This window comes from Myxocyprinus asiaticus, chromosome 24 (assembly GCF_019703515.2).
Source record: "Myxocyprinus asiaticus isolate MX2 ecotype Aquarium Trade chromosome 24, UBuf_Myxa_2, whole genome shotgun sequence".
NCBI lineage: Eukaryota > Metazoa > Chordata > Actinopteri > Cypriniformes > Catostomidae > Myxocyprinus > Myxocyprinus asiaticus.
Window position 1 is genome coordinate 194,478 of NC_059367.1, and position 20,682 is coordinate 215,159.

The 20,682-nt window shown below is 38.7% G+C and overlaps 1 protein-coding gene across 1 annotated transcript; it reads right to left on the reverse strand.

Annotated features, from left to right (window-relative positions):
* Window positions 1-343: 343 nt before the first annotated feature.
* LOC127414558 (protein fem-1 homolog C-like) lies at window positions 344-18,722 on the reverse strand. Its single transcript, XM_051652671.1, has 3 exons — window positions 18,331-18,722; window positions 14,200-14,771; window positions 344-2,507 (listed from the first exon to the last, which is right to left on the reverse strand). Exons 2-3 carry the CDS (start codon window positions 14,741-14,743, stop codon window positions 1,198-1,200), a joined length of 1,854 nt encoding a protein of 617 aa, XP_051508631.1. The 5' UTR covers window positions 14,744-14,771; window positions 18,331-18,722; the 3' UTR covers window positions 344-1,197.
* Between the last annotated feature and the right edge of the window lie 1,960 nt (window positions 18,723-20,682).

Sequence of the window (20,682 nt, forward strand, 5' to 3'; positions counted from 1 at the left end):
AATGTTCTCTCTCATAAATGTAAAAGAATGTAAATGTCCAAATCATCATATACAGTTTGTCTAAAGGATTGAAGTCTGTTATGCAAATCATGAGCTCATTTAATTACTCCTGGACCGAGCACTTCGGGTTATGCGTCACCTTTAGTTTAATGATGCAACACTCAAATATTTAGTAGTGCGTAAACTGTAACTTAGTGGCCCTTTACACTATATCAGTTCGCTCCAAGAAAAACGGCATTTAAGACATGTAGAGATCACACTTGATCTAATGAAATTACATTCACACTTCAAGTGTCCAAACTCTATTTTGAGACCAGGAAATAAAAACAGTGCCAATCAGAGAAGTGCAACATGGTTTATTGTCAATTATGATCTAAGGACATCAACAAGCTTTATACTATTGTAATATGAATATGAATTTTAACTGCAATAAAGTTCAAGTCCTTTGACAGTACTGTACATTTGTTTAATTGACTAGTGTAAAATAATCCAGAGCCCTTGAGTTCAAACTGAAACGACACAGAGCTGCAGATTCCAGAAAATGAAATATAATCGTCATCATCTCACACGAGCCAGATGAACTAAAAATAAACAGAGACTTGAAGCAGAGCTCTGTTCATAACGCCTCTGATCGACTTTGATGGGTAAACCGTAAAACTTCACTACATGCTGTGAGATAAAACATTGAGGCGGGTCAATGTGTGTTTACTTTTGACAGTTTCTCAATGCAGATGAGTTCAAAGATTGAGAGATCTCAATCACTGATGTGTTTAACCACGTCATGATCAGTTTAGTATAATGAGGAAAAAGATGAATGTTAAAAACAGGCAGTCACAGAATGCAGTAAGACAGAACAGTCCCGATATCACAGCCTGTGCATAGAAGAATAAAAGCACTTATGGTATCCGCAAACATGAAGCACATCAGAACGCTTGAGGAGAGTAATGACAGCGATCTGTTCCACTCAACACAACAATACAGTGAGGGCAGAATTGTAAACATACACAACCGTATGGTCCAGAAATCGGCAACAAAACCAGGCGTGTCCTACCATCTTTGCATAGAGATATTCATTCAAAGCAAAGGAGATACAAACCTGTCAAGAAACAAGAAGAAATGGAACAGTAATACAAGCAAAGATGGTAGGACTCTGTTGTGCATGCCATCTTCTCCAGCAGAGGAAGTTCATGAGCATCACTATCTGTGCAGCAGCACAAAGGCCTCCAGTTTCTCAGGGATGTTTCCTCTGAACGTCAGACTGTGTTTGATAATGACTCGAGCGGCCAGACACTGCAGTGTGGTGTGATTGATGGGCTGGATGAGGTTCTTGGCCAGCTCCTTCTCGTCCAGCAGGTCACACGGCGTCTGTTTGAAGGAGTTGGTGCTGTCGAAGTGAGTGCCAGAGGAAATCAGCAGGTTCATGATGTCGGTGTGGTTGTTGGACGCGGCGACGTGCAGCGGGCTGTTGTTGTCTTCGTCTCGACTGTTCACATCGGCGCCACACTCCAACAGGATGGACGTCACATGGAATGAGGGGAACTTGCAGACGGGATAACGGCCCACGCACGTGGTGTTCCGGTCCACAGCCAGATGCAGAGGACTGTAGCCGTTCTTCCCGCAGGGCTGCAGCTTCAGGAACTTGTAGATGGTCTCTTTCTTGAAGTGATCCTGCTCCACGGTACACTGGACCTTCTCCAGCAGACAGATGAGGTGCAGGATGATGGACAGAACTTTGCTGAGTTGAGCCGGATCCGGACCGGGCTGCGGCTGTTTGACGGCACGCTCAATCTCCAGAACGCTCTTCCCAAGGATCTCCATCAGGTCGTCGAAGGACACAGAGGTTCCCAGCAGGCCTTTGGCTCGGTCCTGCAGCATGAAGGAGAAGAGTTCGGCAAAAGACAACAGACTGCTGGCCGTCATGGGACTGAGAGGGTCCAAGTTTCTCTGCTGCATGTCAAGAGCGTACCTCCACAATTTTATGCATTTATTGAAATTCCCAGAGTCCGCGTACACGGCACCCCGGTAGCGGATGTAGTAGGATGTGTCTGGGTGTGCTGGGCCGAGAATGCGCTCTCGAATAAGCAGGGCCTGCATTCTCATGTCATCGGGGTCTGCGATCAAGCCGTCCAGCTCCTCAAACGTGTTCACCTCTTTGGTGTAATCGTACGCCATGATGAGCTGCTTAGGTTCTTCTTTCAACAATATATCGTTAGAATCGCTGTATCGCAGATCCATGGCTCTCTTCCAGTACTTCAGCGCTCCTAAAAGATCTCTCTTCTTATCCACAAAAGTGGCTCCCAGCAGCTCCAGGGCATTAATGCGCTCCTTTTTATTTGTTTGAGGATGTTGTGTGAGGAAATCCACAATATTGGTGTGGCCCGTCACGCTAGCGGAGAGCAGCGGAGTCATTCCGTAACCGTCCTTTTCCATGGTGGCTCCAAACTTCAGCAGCATCTTCATGATCTCTAAACTGCCAGATTCAGCACAATCATGTAAAGCCATGTTACCTTTAAAACACACAGAAAACAAGTTCCATTAATGAATACGAAATACATTACACTGCTCAAAGAGTTACTGGAATACTTTGTAAAAGGAAACTATAAAATCCTTTTTCCTTGAGCACTTCAACACAATACTGAAAACAAACAGAAGGTTTTGGGCTCAGGGCCAGTCCGCACACAAACCCAAATCATAGAAACTGATCAGTGGAGTCGTGACTTTGGCTGGGCAATAAGACAGCAAAAACTACATTTCAATATTTTTATTTGATATGTATCTCAATAATAATGTATCTGCTCTGAAATGGCTTAAAATTATTTTTATTTAAATCAGAGGAACCATCATTTCAACCAAACAGCCATTATAGATAAGTAGATTAAAAATATTTAATGCAGGAAGTAAAAATCTAGTTAATTTTTCACAGTTTTTTTTACTTGGTGAATACAAGTAAAAATTATTAATATAATCTTTTTCATTTATATGCACCAATTTACAACAATACATTAAAAAAAAGGCATTATTTCCCAACAGATATTTAAAAAAATATATATTTGTGAATCAGCAGGGTGTGCAAAAACAAACTTCACACTTATTTTTTGGAACCAGTTGAATATTATTATACTACTGTGTTCTTTTTATTTATTTACTTATTTTATTTTTTTCGGACACAGTCAAATCTATTGTTATAATATCATACTAGTGCTGTTGAGTCGATTACAATTTTTAATCACAATTAATCGCATTATTATTTGTAGTTAATCGATTAATCACAGATTTTGAAAGTGCTAAAATTTTACACCAATATATACTTCTTTTCCTGTCAAAATGCATTTATTTCCATCTTAAGGAAAAACAAAATTTAACAATATATTGATTAACATTTTCCAAACAAAGTCTTCCACAGTATAAAGATAGAAATGCACTAAAATATCACCAATTCAAGTAAAATTAAACGTTTACCAAAGTCTAAGAGGTAGTTTGACTAGTAGTCTCCGCATAGGTTGCATATTCATTGCAATGGGCTTTAAATCTCTTAATCTCTCATCTTCCATAATATTAATCTGCCGGCAGACTGTGGCTACTTTCCTACAGCAATCACGAAGCTGTGTTCATGATTCGCATCAAAGCGTCAACACCAGCATCGAGCGCCGCTTTGAACTCACCATGAAAAGCGCTTGTAAACAAAAACGTCTCATTCTGCGTTTTGGTGTTAGTTAAGATCTGGTGTGCCTTACATAGGCTGATAAATACTTGATTTCTATCACAAGTCCCATCTGTGCTTGTTTTGTACAGTAAATAGCTCCTTTCTCCATCATTTAATTACAGACAGGTAAGCACTGTCAGAGATTCTTTTATTTACTGAGATAACAACCTCCTCTACCATTTGAGAGAGTGTAACATTTAACTAGCGTGTTATCACAGTACCGCTCATAGAATGTCTATGGGACTGCCGCATTATGCTGTTTTATACTAAGCTTGTAGGCTCCACTTGGTAGAAGGGCTCTGGTGCAGTTGTGTCCGTTTGTGGCACGTGCATCAGTGTAATTACTTTGGGCAGACACATTACAAAGCTTCCAACCTTCACACAAGAGTTTACGCAGTACAAACGTTAAGAAAAATTTACGCGTTAAACTTTAAATTGAATGCGTTAACGTGTTAATTCTGACAGCTCTATATAATACTGAATTACTAATATTTTGAGGATCAGATTTGTTTTTAACAAAGGTAATACTTTTCTGTTGTATTCATCTTTACATGGAGCTTTAATTTTGGCAGATTACTGAAAGTGCAGTGTGTATTTGACAGTTATAGTGAAACACTGTCATCTCCTCCTTTAATATAATACTGTGCAGTAATCATGATATTTACAATATTGTTTTTTCGCCAGTGGAATCAACCGATATATCCCTCATCTCTAGTCATGACATATTTAAGCAATATCACAGGAGCAAGTGTGCAATATGGCCCTACATCGGTAATCACAGCAGTGCTGATTTAGGGACATATAGCAAGTGTGATATTGCTTATATACCACAATGAACAAGTAAATTTTAAAAAATGAGGAAAAACTGAGTACTGTCATAAAAACGCATTTGTGCATGGAATTACTTAATGCCACGGATCAGAATCTGCCGTTACTGGTCCAAACCAAAATATAGCTGCAAACAGTGATGACAGGCCCAAGAACAACTGGTCCATTTCCACCTGGTGGCTTTCTGAAAACAATGCAATGTGGACACATGCATTTGGCATTATTCTAAACAATTTTGAAGCAATTTGGGTAAATACAAGAGGACTATTTTAAAGTCTGTTGTAAGAGCCACACTTCCTGGTGCCAGGTGGTAGCACTATGACCATGACCCAAAATAGTCAAATCTATGTGATTAGCCCCCAAGACTAAACATACATCTCAATTTTGATCTAAATCACACTTTGCACACAGAGATGAGACACTTCCTGTTTCCCATTTTTCGCCATAAATGTAATGCCTCGCCATGGCAACACCGTTCGATATATTAAAAATCTGTTCAAAATTTAGCATCTTCAATATCTTCTCATAATGTTGTCTAAATGTGGTGACAGTCTCATGAATCCCCTAGAAGGAGTATTTAAAAGTTCAGAGACTGCAACATTCAAAAATCCAAAATGGCCAAATTCCTGTTGGGCAGATGTAATATCTATTTTTATGATGAGAACTACATATGTACCAATTTTGGTGACTGTATGTGAAAATGGGGGTGCTACAGAGACCGTCTTACACACCCATTTTAAAGGGGGCGCTACAGAGCCCCCCCACACGCCCATGCATGAACTTTTGCCCATAACTAATGGCCAAAGACTCTGATGTGTGTGCAAAATTTCATGAAATTTTAAGTATGGCAAGTGCCTCAAAACACCCAAATATAGGAAGAAAGGAATAATAACAATTAATGTGTTGCCATGTCAACAGTATTTAAGATATCAAATATTCCTTTTCAATTTTACATAGTAGTGTCTTGACATTATTCTAAAGAATTTTGAAGGAATTCATATAAACACAAGAGGGCTATTTCAAAGTATTTTAAAAGTGCCATACTTCCTGCTGCCAGTTGGTGGCACTATGACCGTGATCCATAATAGCTGCATCGATGTGATCAGCCCCTATTACCAAATATACAGCTGAATTTTCATCAAAATCACACAATGCACACAGAAGATACAAGGCACTTCCTGTTTTCCATTTTTTGCCATAAATGTATTGCTTCGCCATGGTGACACCGTTCAAAATATCAAAAATCAGTTCGCAATTTAGCAACTACAAAGTCTTGCAACTTTGCTCAGCCCTAATGGCCGACGACTCTGATATTTGTGCAAAATTTCAAGAGTTTTCATGCATGTTAAGTACCCCAAAAGTACCGAAAACCTTGAAAGAATAATAATAATAATAATAATAATAATAATAATCCTTAAAACAACAATAGGGCCTCTGCACTTTCAGTGCTTGGGCACTAATAAACAGGTATCAGTATCGGAACACAACAGACTGGAACCGAAAGCGAGGATCTTGAGACACACATTTCCAAGTTGAACATCTTTCCTGACAAAGCATTTAAACAACTCATAATCTGAGAAACGCTTATAAGAGAGCAAGACACAACAGCCAAAGACCTCCACCAACTGTAAGGGGCTGTTCACACCGAACGCTTTTGCAACCATCCATTTGTTTTTCTATGTAAACGCACACTAGATGAGCATCTTTGTTTCCCTTTGTTTTTGTTTATTCAGCGTCTCCTGCACGAGCGCTGTTTTTAGATGATGTGTCCGATTAAAAAGAACTTTAAAAGCATATTGAGACACCTGCTTTCTGTTAAACTGTATTTGTTGCGCTGTGTCTCGCCTTTATTAGCACAAGAATGTGATCGATCTGAAGTCATCGTATTACAGTGAGGATAAAAACATTTAATTGAAATCAGATGTGTTTCTGATTTGTTTATACATTTCTCTCGGCTGCATGAAGATATTAAATTGCTTTCTCACGTCACTAGCTTTAAATATGCAACTTGGCAGGATAATGAATGCATAAACGTGACCAGCTGGATATAAACTAATGCAAATAGATGGTAACAGTCGTGACATTTAAACGTTTGGGCAGGACTTGTGCGTGTTTTTGTCATATTGTTCTAACCGCTTGAGGTTACCTTTAATGTTAGCGTCCTCTCAGCCTTGTCGGCAAACATACTGCTGTTCTCTACTAATGCAACATCTAGTCAACAAATTAATTACTTTATAGAGATATGACGTGTACTGTAGTGTACTGTATACATACCTTTTCATTGTTGATGTTTTAAATCTTCATCTTAAGTGCTTCGCATCATATAGTCTCACATGTCAAAACAGACACCACAAAGCATCAGTGAAGTGATAGTTTTTATTTCGTCTCTAGAGGACGCTCTCATACTGTATAACTCGGTTATAAGTCTATTACAAACTAGTTGTTCATATGACAACATGTAGTTTAAAATACAAATGTAGTATTTTTGTAATATGTGAATAATCTGAAAAATAATTCTAAATGGACTATCTGGAAATAAATATTTCATAAATAATTCTTACATTTTTTTTTTTAAAAACAGTTCCCTTTTAAACATGCTAACAGCATTGTTTATTTATCTCTCATGTCTGTAAAATCCACTTTAATAAATTGCAATTAAATAAATAAAAATAAATTGTCCAGTAAGAAATCTGACTGGCTGGTTAATATTTGGTTAATTTTTTTAATCTACCAGTCACCTTGGCTGGTGGGCTAAAAAGTTAATTTCAGACCCTGAATATGAGTATATTTTGTCTTTACTACACTGGCAGAAGAAAAAATACACTTATATACAAAATATACTCATATTCAAGATACATTCTCTTAAAAGAAGTCTTATATATGTTATATGTTGCTTCTCAAGTAAATGTATCTTGTTTTAAGGATTTTTAGATAATTTTACAGAAAACAAGACAAAAACACTTGATTACAATTATTTATTTATTTTCTCAGTGAATTTTTTTACTAAATTAAACTTAAAAATAAAAATGTACTTGTAATTCAGTGTATTTAATTTCGAGGTATTCTTAAAAGATGATTTTGTCCTCTTTATTGTAAGCACATTTAATACAACCTTTTAAGTCGAGACACAAGCTGAATAGTCGTTTAAGAGCTGATGATTAATCGTTGGAATAATCGCCAGAATAGTCGAATAATTGTTCTAATAATCTTTAGATTAGTCGATTATCAAAACAATCGTTAGTTGCAGCCCTACAGCCCAACACAGCAACACTGGCTCAACCGATAAAGTGTGGGATGAAAATACTGGTTTGTCCAACCAATGGAAGACAGGGTGAATGTTGGGAAAACCTGTTTGAAAAGTGATTTTTTTGCAATTCTGTATGTTAGCACTAATGGTACAAATTACACACAGCATCTCAAGATATAATCAGTGTCAAATGGTGTTTCCAATGCTATGAAGGCAGAGAACGGACTCTGTTTTCTTATGAAGACCGGTCTTCCCAAGCTACCTTAAAAGAACAAACTCTGAAGGACAGGAGGACGTACAACTATTGTGAGCTTTGAGATGTGCTGCGATCTTAATGTAATTGACCGTCACAGCACATTTGTATCCAGTGAAAGAACAAGTTTTCGCAGGACTAGCGTTAAAAGTGTTAAAAGAATAAAATCGGCTAACACTCATTTCCTTCATCTGTTTGTTCCTTTATTAAAGTGATGCCTAACAAAACAAAGTTGTCATAGTTTGACGACTCTCATGAGCTTATAGCGGGAATCTCTTGAGAGGAAAAAAAGATAAATGTCCTTCGTCTGCCACCATAATGCTGTAATCACTTCTGGGGCTTCAAATAGATTTTTCTAGTGGTGGTGATTTTGATCCATTTCAGTGACTCGATTCTTTTGATTCACCAAAAAGATTTGTTCAGATTCATTAATTGATTTGTTTACTGACAATATCTTCAAGTTATTTCTTTGCGCCTGCAGATGGCACCAAATTACGGTCTTTTAAGTAATCGCATTAAACCGAAAGCAATAATTCTTGACCAGAACACGTCTAATTATCCTTTATAAAAACTCTACTAAGATACTTCAGCACTGCAAAGCGTTAAAGCAACATAAGTCTTTTCCCACAAATAACAACAAAGCATATCTATCATACTGTGAACTGCTGAGCACGACTTTTTATCAAGCTATACAAAAAAAGGACACAATACTTTCAATAACGCCCATATGTCATTGTAATGTGTGGTCATCACTCCCTTTTATTCATAATTCATCCGGCTGCATTTCCTGTTGAACGAGATTGAGATATGAACAACATTCATGATGACTGATTTGTTCATGTTGGTCATGAACGAGTGTACTAGTACATTCAGTTCTTTCACGACATGAACAACATGACTGACTAGTTCAGTTAAGGGGTGTATTCGTTCAGTGGGTCCAACCAATGATATACTCCTTCACAGCATGCACTCGATTGCTATAGAGCGCAACAGTCTGGTTCTGGAAGAAAAATCCCATTCATTTATTCCACAGACAAATTGATTTTCAATGATAACTTATAAATCTTTAAAGACAGACCTATCGTGAGCTGTGAGGTTGTTCATCGATGGTATATGCTTCTGTTGAAGCCATCTCAACTTTATTTAAAAATCATGTTTGATAGCAGAATTCATGGTAAACAACTACATAGTCCAGCAGAGAAAACTTCAATCAGGGAACCGCAGCCAACGAATCTTGCCTCGGAGGGACCTCACACTCCCATGATGCACTGGGAATGACGTAATCGAGTCGGTGTCTCTTCACCCTTAAACTACTATATACTATATATTTCTACATATGGGAATTAGGGCTGTAACGATACATGAACCGCAACTGAAATCGCGATACAAACAGTCGCAACACACGCCCCTCTCCAACCCCAGCAGCCTGCCATCAGTTACAGATGCAGCCCCTTGAGCTCTTTACACACACTACAATAAAATTAGGGTGACCATACGTCCTCTTTTTCCCGGACATGTCCTCTTTTTCAGGCTAGGATTTCTAAATTTGCGAAAATGTCCGGGATTCGGCTTTAGTTGCATTATGATGTGCATGTGGTCTAATACTTCATTGTGTGTGCGCGCATATTTGCATTGCTTTAACCCCTCTTTGTAAGTCCTGCCTTCTCGCACACCAATTGGTCGTTTATAAGAGCATTGCAGCAACTATTGGCCAAATTCCTGCCTGTCAATCTCTCCGTGAACACGCAAAAGCACTGTTGTTCGGCGTCAAACAGTTGCTTGACAGTGGCAGTAAATGACAGCTGAGTGGAAACAATGCCCAAACGGAAGTGCAAATTTACAGAAGATTTGCACAAAATTCCCATGCTTTCGTCCAGGTCGAGATCTGTGGGAAGCAGAATGTATGACATGTAAAGCTGGCACTTATGTGTCAGTTGCTAATAAAGGTGCAAATGATTTAGAAGCACACATTAGCTCTACGAAGCATAAAGGGTCAGCAAAAGGTGAAAGTTCATCCGGTAAATTAACGGACTACTTTTTGTGACCAGGTAAAATTGTTACCACATTGCTTCATTTTCCATGGCCATTTAAAATAATAGTAATAGTAAATGAAGGTACACTCATGGCATCAAATATTTTATTTTAGTACATGGACATTCAAAAGAATGTTGGAAATATTTATTTATTTATGTATATTTATGTTATGCTAATAGAGCGTCTTTTTCACTGTATTAAAGTTTGCATTCATAGTAACACTGTTTTGAATCCTATTAAAAAAACATCATGATGGCTGCCTCGGTGTGGAGCTCTCCTATTGTGTTGTTGTTTTTGTTTGTTTGTCCTGTGTTTAGTAATCTTTTTCCAGTCAGTTTTACCAGAGACGAACTGCTGAACATTCAACAGCTTATACCAGACAGTCTTTTCCTGGTTTTTGAATATTCAGACGTTTTGCTGGACATTTTAGTTGGAGGCGCGGCTGTGTTGTTCAGGAGACGTAGGCGAGGAAAATGAGCCGGCGCACTGGTCAAACTCCGTCAGCGGGGCTTTCGAACAATGCTGCCGAGTATTCATCTTGCGAATCTCCGCTCTCGTTCTAACAAAACGACGAACTACATCTCCTCACCCGCACAAACAAGGACTTTTCAAACTCTGCTGCCTTGTGCTTCACGGAAACCTGGCTGAATGAAGCCATTCCAGACAGCACGTTACATCTGCCGGGCTTCCAGCTGTTCAGAGCAGATCGCATCATGGAGTTAACGGGGAAAATGAGATGCGGTGGAACATGCTTTTACATTAATGAAAGTTGGTGTACAGATGTAACAACGTTAAAGATGATATGCTGTCTTATTTTGGAAGCGCTCTTTATTAACTGTAAGCCTTTCTACTCGCCGCGGGAGTTTTCCTCGTATATTCTGGTGAGTGTGTATATCGCACCAAACGTGTTCTTGAACAACAATACCCTGACTCAGTTATTATTATTCTTGGGGATTTTAACAAAGCAAATCTCACACGTGAACTGCCCAAATACAAACAGCACATTACATACACCAGAGACAGGAACATACTGGATCATTGTTACACAACAATAAAGGATGCATATCGCTCTGTCCCTAGAGCAGCTTTTGATCACTGTCTGGTTCATCTTCTTCCAACCTACAGGCAGAAATTAAAATCTGCTAAGCCTGTATTAAGGACTGTAAAGAGATGGACCAATGAAGCAGAGCTGGAACTACAAGCCTGCTTTGACTGCACTGATTGGAGTGTTTTTGAGGCTGCAGACACCAATCTGGACGAGCTCACAAATACTGTTACATCATATATCAGCTTCTGTGAGGATATGTGCATTCCTACTAGGACTTATTTAAAGTTCAACAACAACAAACCGTGGTTTACAGCAGAGCTCAGGCAGCATCGTCAGGCCAAAGAGGATGCTTACAGAGTTGGGGATAAAGTCTTGTACAATCAGGCCAGGAACACACTGAATAAGGGAATCAGAGTGGCTAAAAGAAGATACTCTGAGAAGCTGAAAAACAAGTTTTCAGCTAATGACCCTGCATCAGTGTGGAGTGGCATGAAACAACTTAGAAATTACAGGACTCCTACCCCCAACCCTGTGGTGGACCAACAACTGGCTGACGACCTGAATGTGTTCTACTGTAGATTTGAAAGGCCCAATCTCACACCCCACACCCACTCTGACCTTTACTTCACACAAACACCAACACCTCCTGCAACCCCCCTCCTGCTACTCAACCTGCACTTAAGATCTGTGAAGATGACGTGAGCTGCGGCTTTCAAAAACAAAGGATAAGGAAAGCACAGGGCCCAGATGGCGTTTCACCGGCATGTCTTAGATCCTGTGCTAACCAGCTGGCCCCCATCTTCACACAGATCTTCAATAGATCACTGGAACAGTGTGAAGTCCCATGCTGCTTCAAACACTCAATCATCATTCCTGTCCCAAAGAAACCAAAAATCACAGGACTTAATGACTACAGACCTGTCACCCTGACTATCTGTCTATCTGTCAGTGGATTACCAGCTTTCTGACGGACAGGCAGCAGCTTGTGAGACAGGGGAAACTCACTTCCAGCACCTGTACAATCAGCACTGGTGCCCCCCAGGGATGTGTGCTCTCCCCACTACTCTTCTCCCTCTACACCAACGACTGCATCGCCAAGGACTCCTCTGTCAATCTCCTGAAGTTTGCAGAAGACACCACTGTCATCGGCCTCATCCGAGATGACGATGAGTCTGGATACAGAAGGGAGGTTGAACAGCTGGCTGTCTGGTGTAGTCAAAACTACCTTGAGCTGAACATGCTCAAAACGGTGGAGATGATTGTGGACTTTAGGAGGAACACTCCAACACTGACCCCCCTCACCATTCTAAACAGCACTGTGGCAGCAGTGGAGTCATTCAGGTTCCTGGGCACTACCATCTCACAGGACCTGAAGTGGGAGACCCACATTGACTCCATTGTGAAAAAGGCCCAGCAGAGGTTATACTTCCTTCGCCAGTTTAGGAAGTTCAACCTGCCACAGGTGCTGCTGATACAGTTCTACTCAGCAGTCATTGAGTCTGTCCTCTGCACTTCAATAACTGTCTGGTTTGGTTCAGCCACGAAATCAGACATCAGAAGACTACAAAGGACAGTTCGGACTGCTGAGAGGATTATTGGTTGCCCCCTGCCCTCCCTTCAAGAACTATACACTTCCAGAGTGAGGAAAAAGGCTGGAAAAATCACTCTGGACCCCACTCACCCTGCCCACTACCTTTTTGAACTGTTGCCTTCTGGCCGACACTTCAGAGCTCTGAGCACCAGAACCATCAGGCACAGGAACAGTTTATTCACCTCAGGCTATCCATCTCATGAACAGTTAAATTGCCCCAATTGAGCAATAACTATGTGCAATACACAGTTTCGTCTTTCTTATATTTATCCAACACATCCAACCTCTTCTGCCATTTCATTCCTCTGGGAAAAAACAAAAAACAAAAAAAACATTTGCACTGTACATAACAGATTTGTATTAGATGTATTAGCACTACGTATGTTTATGTATGTATGTCTGTGTGTGTCTGTACGTATGTGTATAACTATTTTTTATTATTATCTATGTCTTGCTGCTGTTTTTGTAATGTTGTACACTGGAAACTCCTGTCACCAAGATTCTGATTATTCCACCCCACCCAAAAAAAATAAAATAATCAAAAAACATATCGAGGTATGAACCGAACTGTGGCTCAAAAATCGAGGTGTTGAAAAACCATGGATTTTGTGTATCGTTACAGCCCTAATGGGAATATTTTACAATAAAGGTAAAATATATCGTTTCTATACTTATAATCAATAACCTAAAATCAATAGTTTTATTTATTCCCATTGTTTTTGTTCAATGACATAGTTCGCAATGCATCATGGGATTGTAGTTTGTGCCCTCTCTTTTATGAAGGATTTTATTAAAAGTCTATGGAAGAAATGAATGGGGAAAATACTTCCTGAACCCAGACATCTGAAAAAGTGGGCGGGCACTGTTGCGCTCTATTGGCTCATGCTACAGTCAGTCTTTACAGGCATGAAAAGCAGCAGAGTCCATTGGCTTCAAAAGGGAGAGACTTCAGTGAATGAAAAATATGAGTCAGTGTATGGAGGTGAATGGGAACGATTCGTTCACTTAAAAGATTAAATCAAAAAGACTGATTCGTTCACGAAAGAAACATCAATAGTTTTTGCTCATTAGTCACTATCCGGTGTATCCTCAATATTCGGCCTGATCAAGAACACATTCAGCAAACTGTACGTATTCTCAGTACTTGCCTGGACTTCGGCAGCGAACGATGATGTCGAACGAGTCCACGAGGACATGAGAACACATAAGAACGCACATTGAGAAACCACCAAAGTCTTCTTTTTATAAGGTTCAAAATAATTAAATTAAAAAATAACATTATGAAATTCCATTGAATACAATTGGACTACAAACTAGCCAAATCAGCTCTCAATGAAGTCGCAGAAAACCACACGTGGCATTTTATGCCGTAAGTGTGCAAAGACTTCAGAAGATGAACTCGTCACATTCTGCAGATAAAGAATTGTTCACAGAATCATTTGTGAATGCCACGTAAACAACATAGTAATTCAAATAAACATTTGTGCTGCTTTACCTTTCACACTTTTCCTGTTGACGTCGGCCCCTTTCTCCAGCAAATACTGCGCGATCTCCTTGTGGCCTTTATAACACGATATCATGAGACACGTGTGACCGTGCCTGTTGGCCACCTCCAGATCTGCTTTGTGTTCCACCAAATATTTGACAATATGCAAATGTCCATCGAAACACGCGGCTCTCAGAGGAGTGGAGTTTGTGAGAGTCGTGTTGTTAACGGAGGCACCATGACCCAGTAAAGACTGGACGACTTTCAAATGTCCCGCCGCAGACGCGGCCCAGAGCGGCGGCGCTCCCTCAATGATCTCACCATCGAAATTGACGGATCCTCCGATCTCCACGGAAGCACAGCAGCATTCAATGAGGTATTCCACCAGCTCCAGGTGGCCGTAACGGGCAGCCATTAGTAACGGTGTCGCTCCGTTGGTTTTCTCTGCCATGAGCTTCATCACTTCATGATCGCTCTTATTCTCTAAAAGTTTCTGCAGAAGTCGGAGTTTGCCATCTCTGGCAGCATTGAAAACAGCAGTTTTTAAATCCATGGCATCGGGTTTGCCCACGGGCTCCGTCCTGCCAACACAAATGAATCAGGGACATTGACCATGTTTAGTTTTACGATTTCAGTTTTTGTGGAGTACTATGGTAAAAGGTGGTGTAAATGTCCAATCACACATCAGTGAATGTTCTATTTTCTGTTTTAGAAGTGCAAAATAAACTTTATTCCACATCAATTGTCATTTGATCATATTGTTTTATATTTCACTGTGGCTCTCTGTTGGCCTGTCATGTGTTCAACAGATCAAATCATGTTCAATGGAAATATTTATTGTTAGAGCAATAAAAAAGCTTTAGTAACTCTTTATACATTTTTAAAGCATTTTGCAAATAATGACAAATGAGAAAGTGACAAAATATCTGTATTGATCTATTGTTTGGTTATCAGTACTGAAGCAGCCGAACACTTTTTCATATCTGTGCATCCCTAGTTCAGATTTGACTTGCTCTGCCAACATTCACTGGGCCACCACAAAAAAAGAATACTATATTTTATTTTTAGCAATGTATTTTTTTTTAAAGCCATAAATAATTATATATATATATGGGTCATTGACAAATAAAATTGTCCGAAAACACACGTGTTTTAGACATGTAATCTTTGAGTTCATGTTTTTACACATTGTTACAAAAAAAGGATTTAACGACTTTAAAAAGATCATGTGGTGTAACCATTAAGTAAAAGGTATTAAAATGGTTTTCTTGCACCTTGAATACATGAGAGTGTACATAATGACATCATTCATTTCAAAAACGTTTTCAGACATCTGTTTCAAGATGAAAAATATTTTTTAATAATGTTTAGGATCAAGGATATCAAGAAGTTCTCTCATGGTTACACCAAATGACCTGAACCAAATATTGATATTTAAAGATATGACAAATTTGTTTTTAAATCTTCACACAGTCTTGCGGGTCTAAAGAGATCTTCTCTGTTTTATGATTTTTGTCACTTGACAACAACATTTTTACCTGCATGTTGGTTACACCACATGACTTTAATTTGGTCGACAAAAGTTTTTCAAATATTAACCATATTTTAAATAAAAATGATTCATTGCATTCTTTTTTTTTTCTTTTTCTCCCCAATTTGGAATGCCCAATTCCCAATGTGTTCTAAGTCCTCGTGGTGGTGTAGTGACTCGCCTTAATCCGGGTGCATCTTATCACGTGGCTTGTTGAGCACGTTGCCACGGAGACACAGCGCGTGTGGAGGCTTCACGCTATTCTCCGCGGCATCCACACACAACTCACCACGCACCCCACCGAGAGCGAGAACCACATTATAGCGACCACGAGGAGGTTACCCCATGTGACTCTACCCTCCCTAGCAACCGGGCCAATTTGGTTGCTTAGGAGACCTGACTGGAGTCACTCAGCACGCCCAGGATTCAAACTTGCGACACCAGGGGTGATAGTCAGTGTCAATACTCGCTGAGATACCCAGGCTCTGTTTCACTGCATTTTTTTAAAGACATAATAATAAAAGATTATTCAGCACACCTCATGCCAACATTTTTATTTTAAGAATTTCAGCTTTTAATGAGACTTTGATTTTTTCTGTCTCCGGACGGTTACACCACATGACATTTTTCACTTTAAACCTCAGAAAAAAGATCAAAATGACTTTGAACTCAGAAACTGAAACATGTTCATCATAGTAGAGCTGTATTCAAGTGTTTTGTGTGAACTGCATTTGTAATGTATTTTTCAATAATGTAATAAATGAGTGTCACATCATTGACCCTTATATATATATATATATATTGTCCGAGGTGATAAAAATTAGAAATATTTTAAACATCTAATTTAAAACACATGTGTTGTAGACATGTAATCTTTGAGTTCATGTTGTTTTTACACATTGTTACAAAAAAAGGATTTAACGACTTTAAAAAGATCATGTGGTGTAACCATGAAGTAAAAGGTATTAAATATAAAGGTATTAATATATATATATATATATATATATATATATATATATATATATATATATTAATGCTGTTTTCTTTAAAATTGTTTTTTCAAAGATTTTTTTTTTTAATTGACAATAATAGCATACATTTTTTAGCTTTAAATGTAACTCCGTGAGAGCAATATATTCATAAAATATTACTGATTGATTGGTTGGCTGTAATTTTCTGCACATCTCATAAAACAGAACTCACAATAACAGCATTCAATACACGACAGAAAACTAAAGGTTTACATTTGTAAGGCATTAAAACACATTTAGAAGAACAAATGTTGGATGTAGTGACACACACTCATGGTTTCGAGACTGAACATGTAAGAGATTATATTCTGGGCGGCTGTGGCTCAGGTGGTAGAGCAGGTTGGCCACTAATTGCAGGGTTGGCAGTTCAATTCCTAACCCACATGACTCCACATGCCGAAGTGCCCTTGGGCAAGACACTGAACCCCAAGTTGCACCCAATGGCAGGCTAGCACCTTGCATGGCAGCTCTGCCGTCATTGGTGTGTGTGTGTGAATGGGTGAATGAGACACAGTGTAAAGCACTTTGGAATCACTAAGGTTAAAAAAGCGCTATATAAGTGCAGACCATTTACTATAATCTACAATTATGTGGTCAATATGACAAAACAAACCCGATGACTATTAGTTTATAAAATACAGATTTGAGATTAAATTATGTGATTAGACAGACATGAAACACACAGCCGAGACAACAGTCAATTTTACACAGCTTTGCGCTCATTAAACACAAATATTTGACCACAGAATAACACCATTGACCAATAACAATTAACTATTAGATAAAGTCAAGTAATAATCAGTATTTTTGTTTTTAATTTTTAGCCCCTTTTCTCCCAATTTGGAATGCCCAATTCCCACTACTTAGTAGGTCCTCGTGGTGGCGCGGTTACTCACTTCAATCCGGGTGGTGGAGGACAAGTCTCAGTTGCCTCCGCTTCTGAGACCGTCAATCCGCGCATCTTATCACGTGACTCGTTGTGCATGACACCGCGGAGACTCACAGCATGTGGAGGCTCATGCTACTCTCCACGATCCACACACAACTTACCACACGCCCCATTGAGAGCGAGAACCACTAATCACGACCACGAGGAGGTTACCCCATGTGACTCTACCCTCCCTAGCAACCGGGCCAATTTGGTTGCTTAGGAGACCTGGCTGGAGTCACTCAGCACACCCTGGATTTGAACTCGTGACTCCAGGGGTGATAGTCAGTGTCTTTACTCACTGAGATACCCAGACCCCCTGTAATAATCAGTATTAATATCTCTGTAATATTCAGAATCACTGTAGATAATCAGTAAAAGTGTGTCAATAATATTCAGTACTGTTTTAATTCAACCAACACTGTTCAAAAAGAATAAGCTTTAAAACACACACTCACACACACACACACATATATATATATATATATATATCGATATGATATCGGTGCGTAATTGTGTTTTAACGGCATCGTCGGGTATAACAGTGTCGGTGTGATATCGGTGCGTAATTGTGTTTTAATGGCATCATCAGGTATAACAGTATTGATGTGATATGATGTGATAGGTTGGAGGCCGCTCGCAACACTTACCTCTCTCGCGCTGATCATTCACGGCGTTTTCACTGTCTTGATTTCATCCTTTAACGACTCGTTTATTCTTATTAATCGACGGGGAGTAATCCACGACTGTTATGATTCTTTAACTCATGCCCGACTCAAAATAAAAAGAGTAAAAATAGAGTCGCTGTGGCTCTTCCCTCCCCCGCGCGACCCACTTCCTGTAACATCGAGTAGGATTCTTCTAATTAAACACTCGATCAGTACGACTCAATGTTCCTCTACACACTCAAGAAACACGCATTATTATAATGTTTTATGTCCATTTCTGTCAGTCATCTTTCGTTCGACTGTTGTTCGACGGCTGATCTTCCACAGTCTGTAACAGCGGCACAAATGATCCGCCCATTCTGGATGATTGACAGCCCGACGACCCAATCACAGTCTTTCCGGAAGTATTCCATTTAAAGGGAAACGAAAACAGTCACGACACGAGATTATTATAATTTTTTCAAGGATCAGTGAAACAGTTGTTTAATAATGAAACTATGGAAACTGATTCATAGGAATTCAGGTAGGGCAGTAGCTAAATATATATATATATACAGCTATATTGATCAAAATAATGAAGATATTGGTTAAAAAATGAATATAGCCTATATAAAATATAAACAGAAAAAAGAAAGTCTTTCTTGAACAGTGAAGATTGCTCAAAATAAATAAATAAATAAATAAAAATAAAAAGCATAATAACTATGGCATTCTTATAACATTAAAAATATCACATTGCCCACGATTTTTCACAAAAAATTAAAAGCTCACCATTCACACATTCTGTTGAATAATTGCAAAAAAATTGGTCTCATTTTTCAAAGAATTTGTAATTTTCAAGGCGAATGTTTTGAGGCCCTATTAATGTTATTTTAAGTAACATAAATGCAGAAGTGATGATTATCTCTGACCCGCCAGGGGATCCATAGAATTTAACAGGTTAATACTCCTGAATTTGTCTACATCTATGGAATAATAAAGCCTTTTAATGTAATAAGAGTGCCATAGTTATTGAGGTTTTTCAGACTAATTTGAACCCTTGACCTTTGAGCACTTTTGTTGCACTCTCTACTGTTGGATATTTTAACTGTCATATATATATATATATATAAAACTGTTAAATAGAAAACACTGTAATACAAATAAGTTATGCATATGTTTCACATCATTTCACATCCATAATAAAGTTACGTCAACATTACATCTGTGCTGAACCATAATCCAAATACTGGATAATTTTGCTAAATCTAAATCACGTATAATGTCTTTGATGTTTAACTTGTTATATAACAGCTGATCATCAACTATCTTAAGAAGTCTTCACATTTATACCAACATTTTAGCATTACAGTAAACTTTCATTATTTTATACATATGCCAGTGAAATTTCAAGCTTCTCAATACCAACTTTGATACCAAAAGTAATAGGCTATGTTACTGTATACACTTTAAAAAGTTAAATGTTTATATAAATATTACATAAAAACAATGGCATTTAGCTTTCAAAAATGTCTTAAGAAAACACTGTTTTAAGTTCTCAAGCAATTACGTAACACAAACGGTAATTAATAAATTGAGAACAGAAAAAAAAAGCACAAGCAATAGAATATTAAGTTTTTCAAGTCTTTCGGGTATCTAACAGCATTATGAAGTATTACAGGAAATTCAAGTAAACAATATATATATACCTAAAGTTATTGATGAGAGTTGTTTCCTCTTTTTCTTGACAATATTGTTGTCTTAGTAAAAAAACATATCAGACAGTGGCAGATCAGTAATGCTGCAATTACACCTAATTTAAGTGTTCCCTACTTAGTGAGCACAGGATAGTAATTATCTGAAGTTCACTCCACTTGACAAAATACCCTGCAACGTCATCAAACACAGACAACGCTTGAGTCGCGCAGCTGATTACGGGTTTCAAGTAAAATGACATAATATCAAAGCCTGTCTGAAGATTTAGCCTATGAGGTTCGTATAGAATAGCATAACGCAGCGGTACACTGGCGAGGAGACAAGAGGTCGTTCTTTTTCAATGGATGTCTATGGAGAAGATGCTTCAGTGTGCTGAATAAACTGCTTTTGTGAGGAAACAGCTCATCATTTAATGAATTTACCTCCTTCCCACTCATTTTCAACATGTTTTACACTAAACAATCCTTTTGGAGTGAACTATGTGTGGAGTTTACAACGATAAAATTGCTTTTTTATGAGAAGCCACGGACGATTTTGCGACAGGATGCTGTCAGTTTCCGGCTCTCCCCATTTATTTGTACGGTATCCGTAAACGGTGACTTACTGTCGTAACGCGCGAGTTGACCGTTACGCTATCAT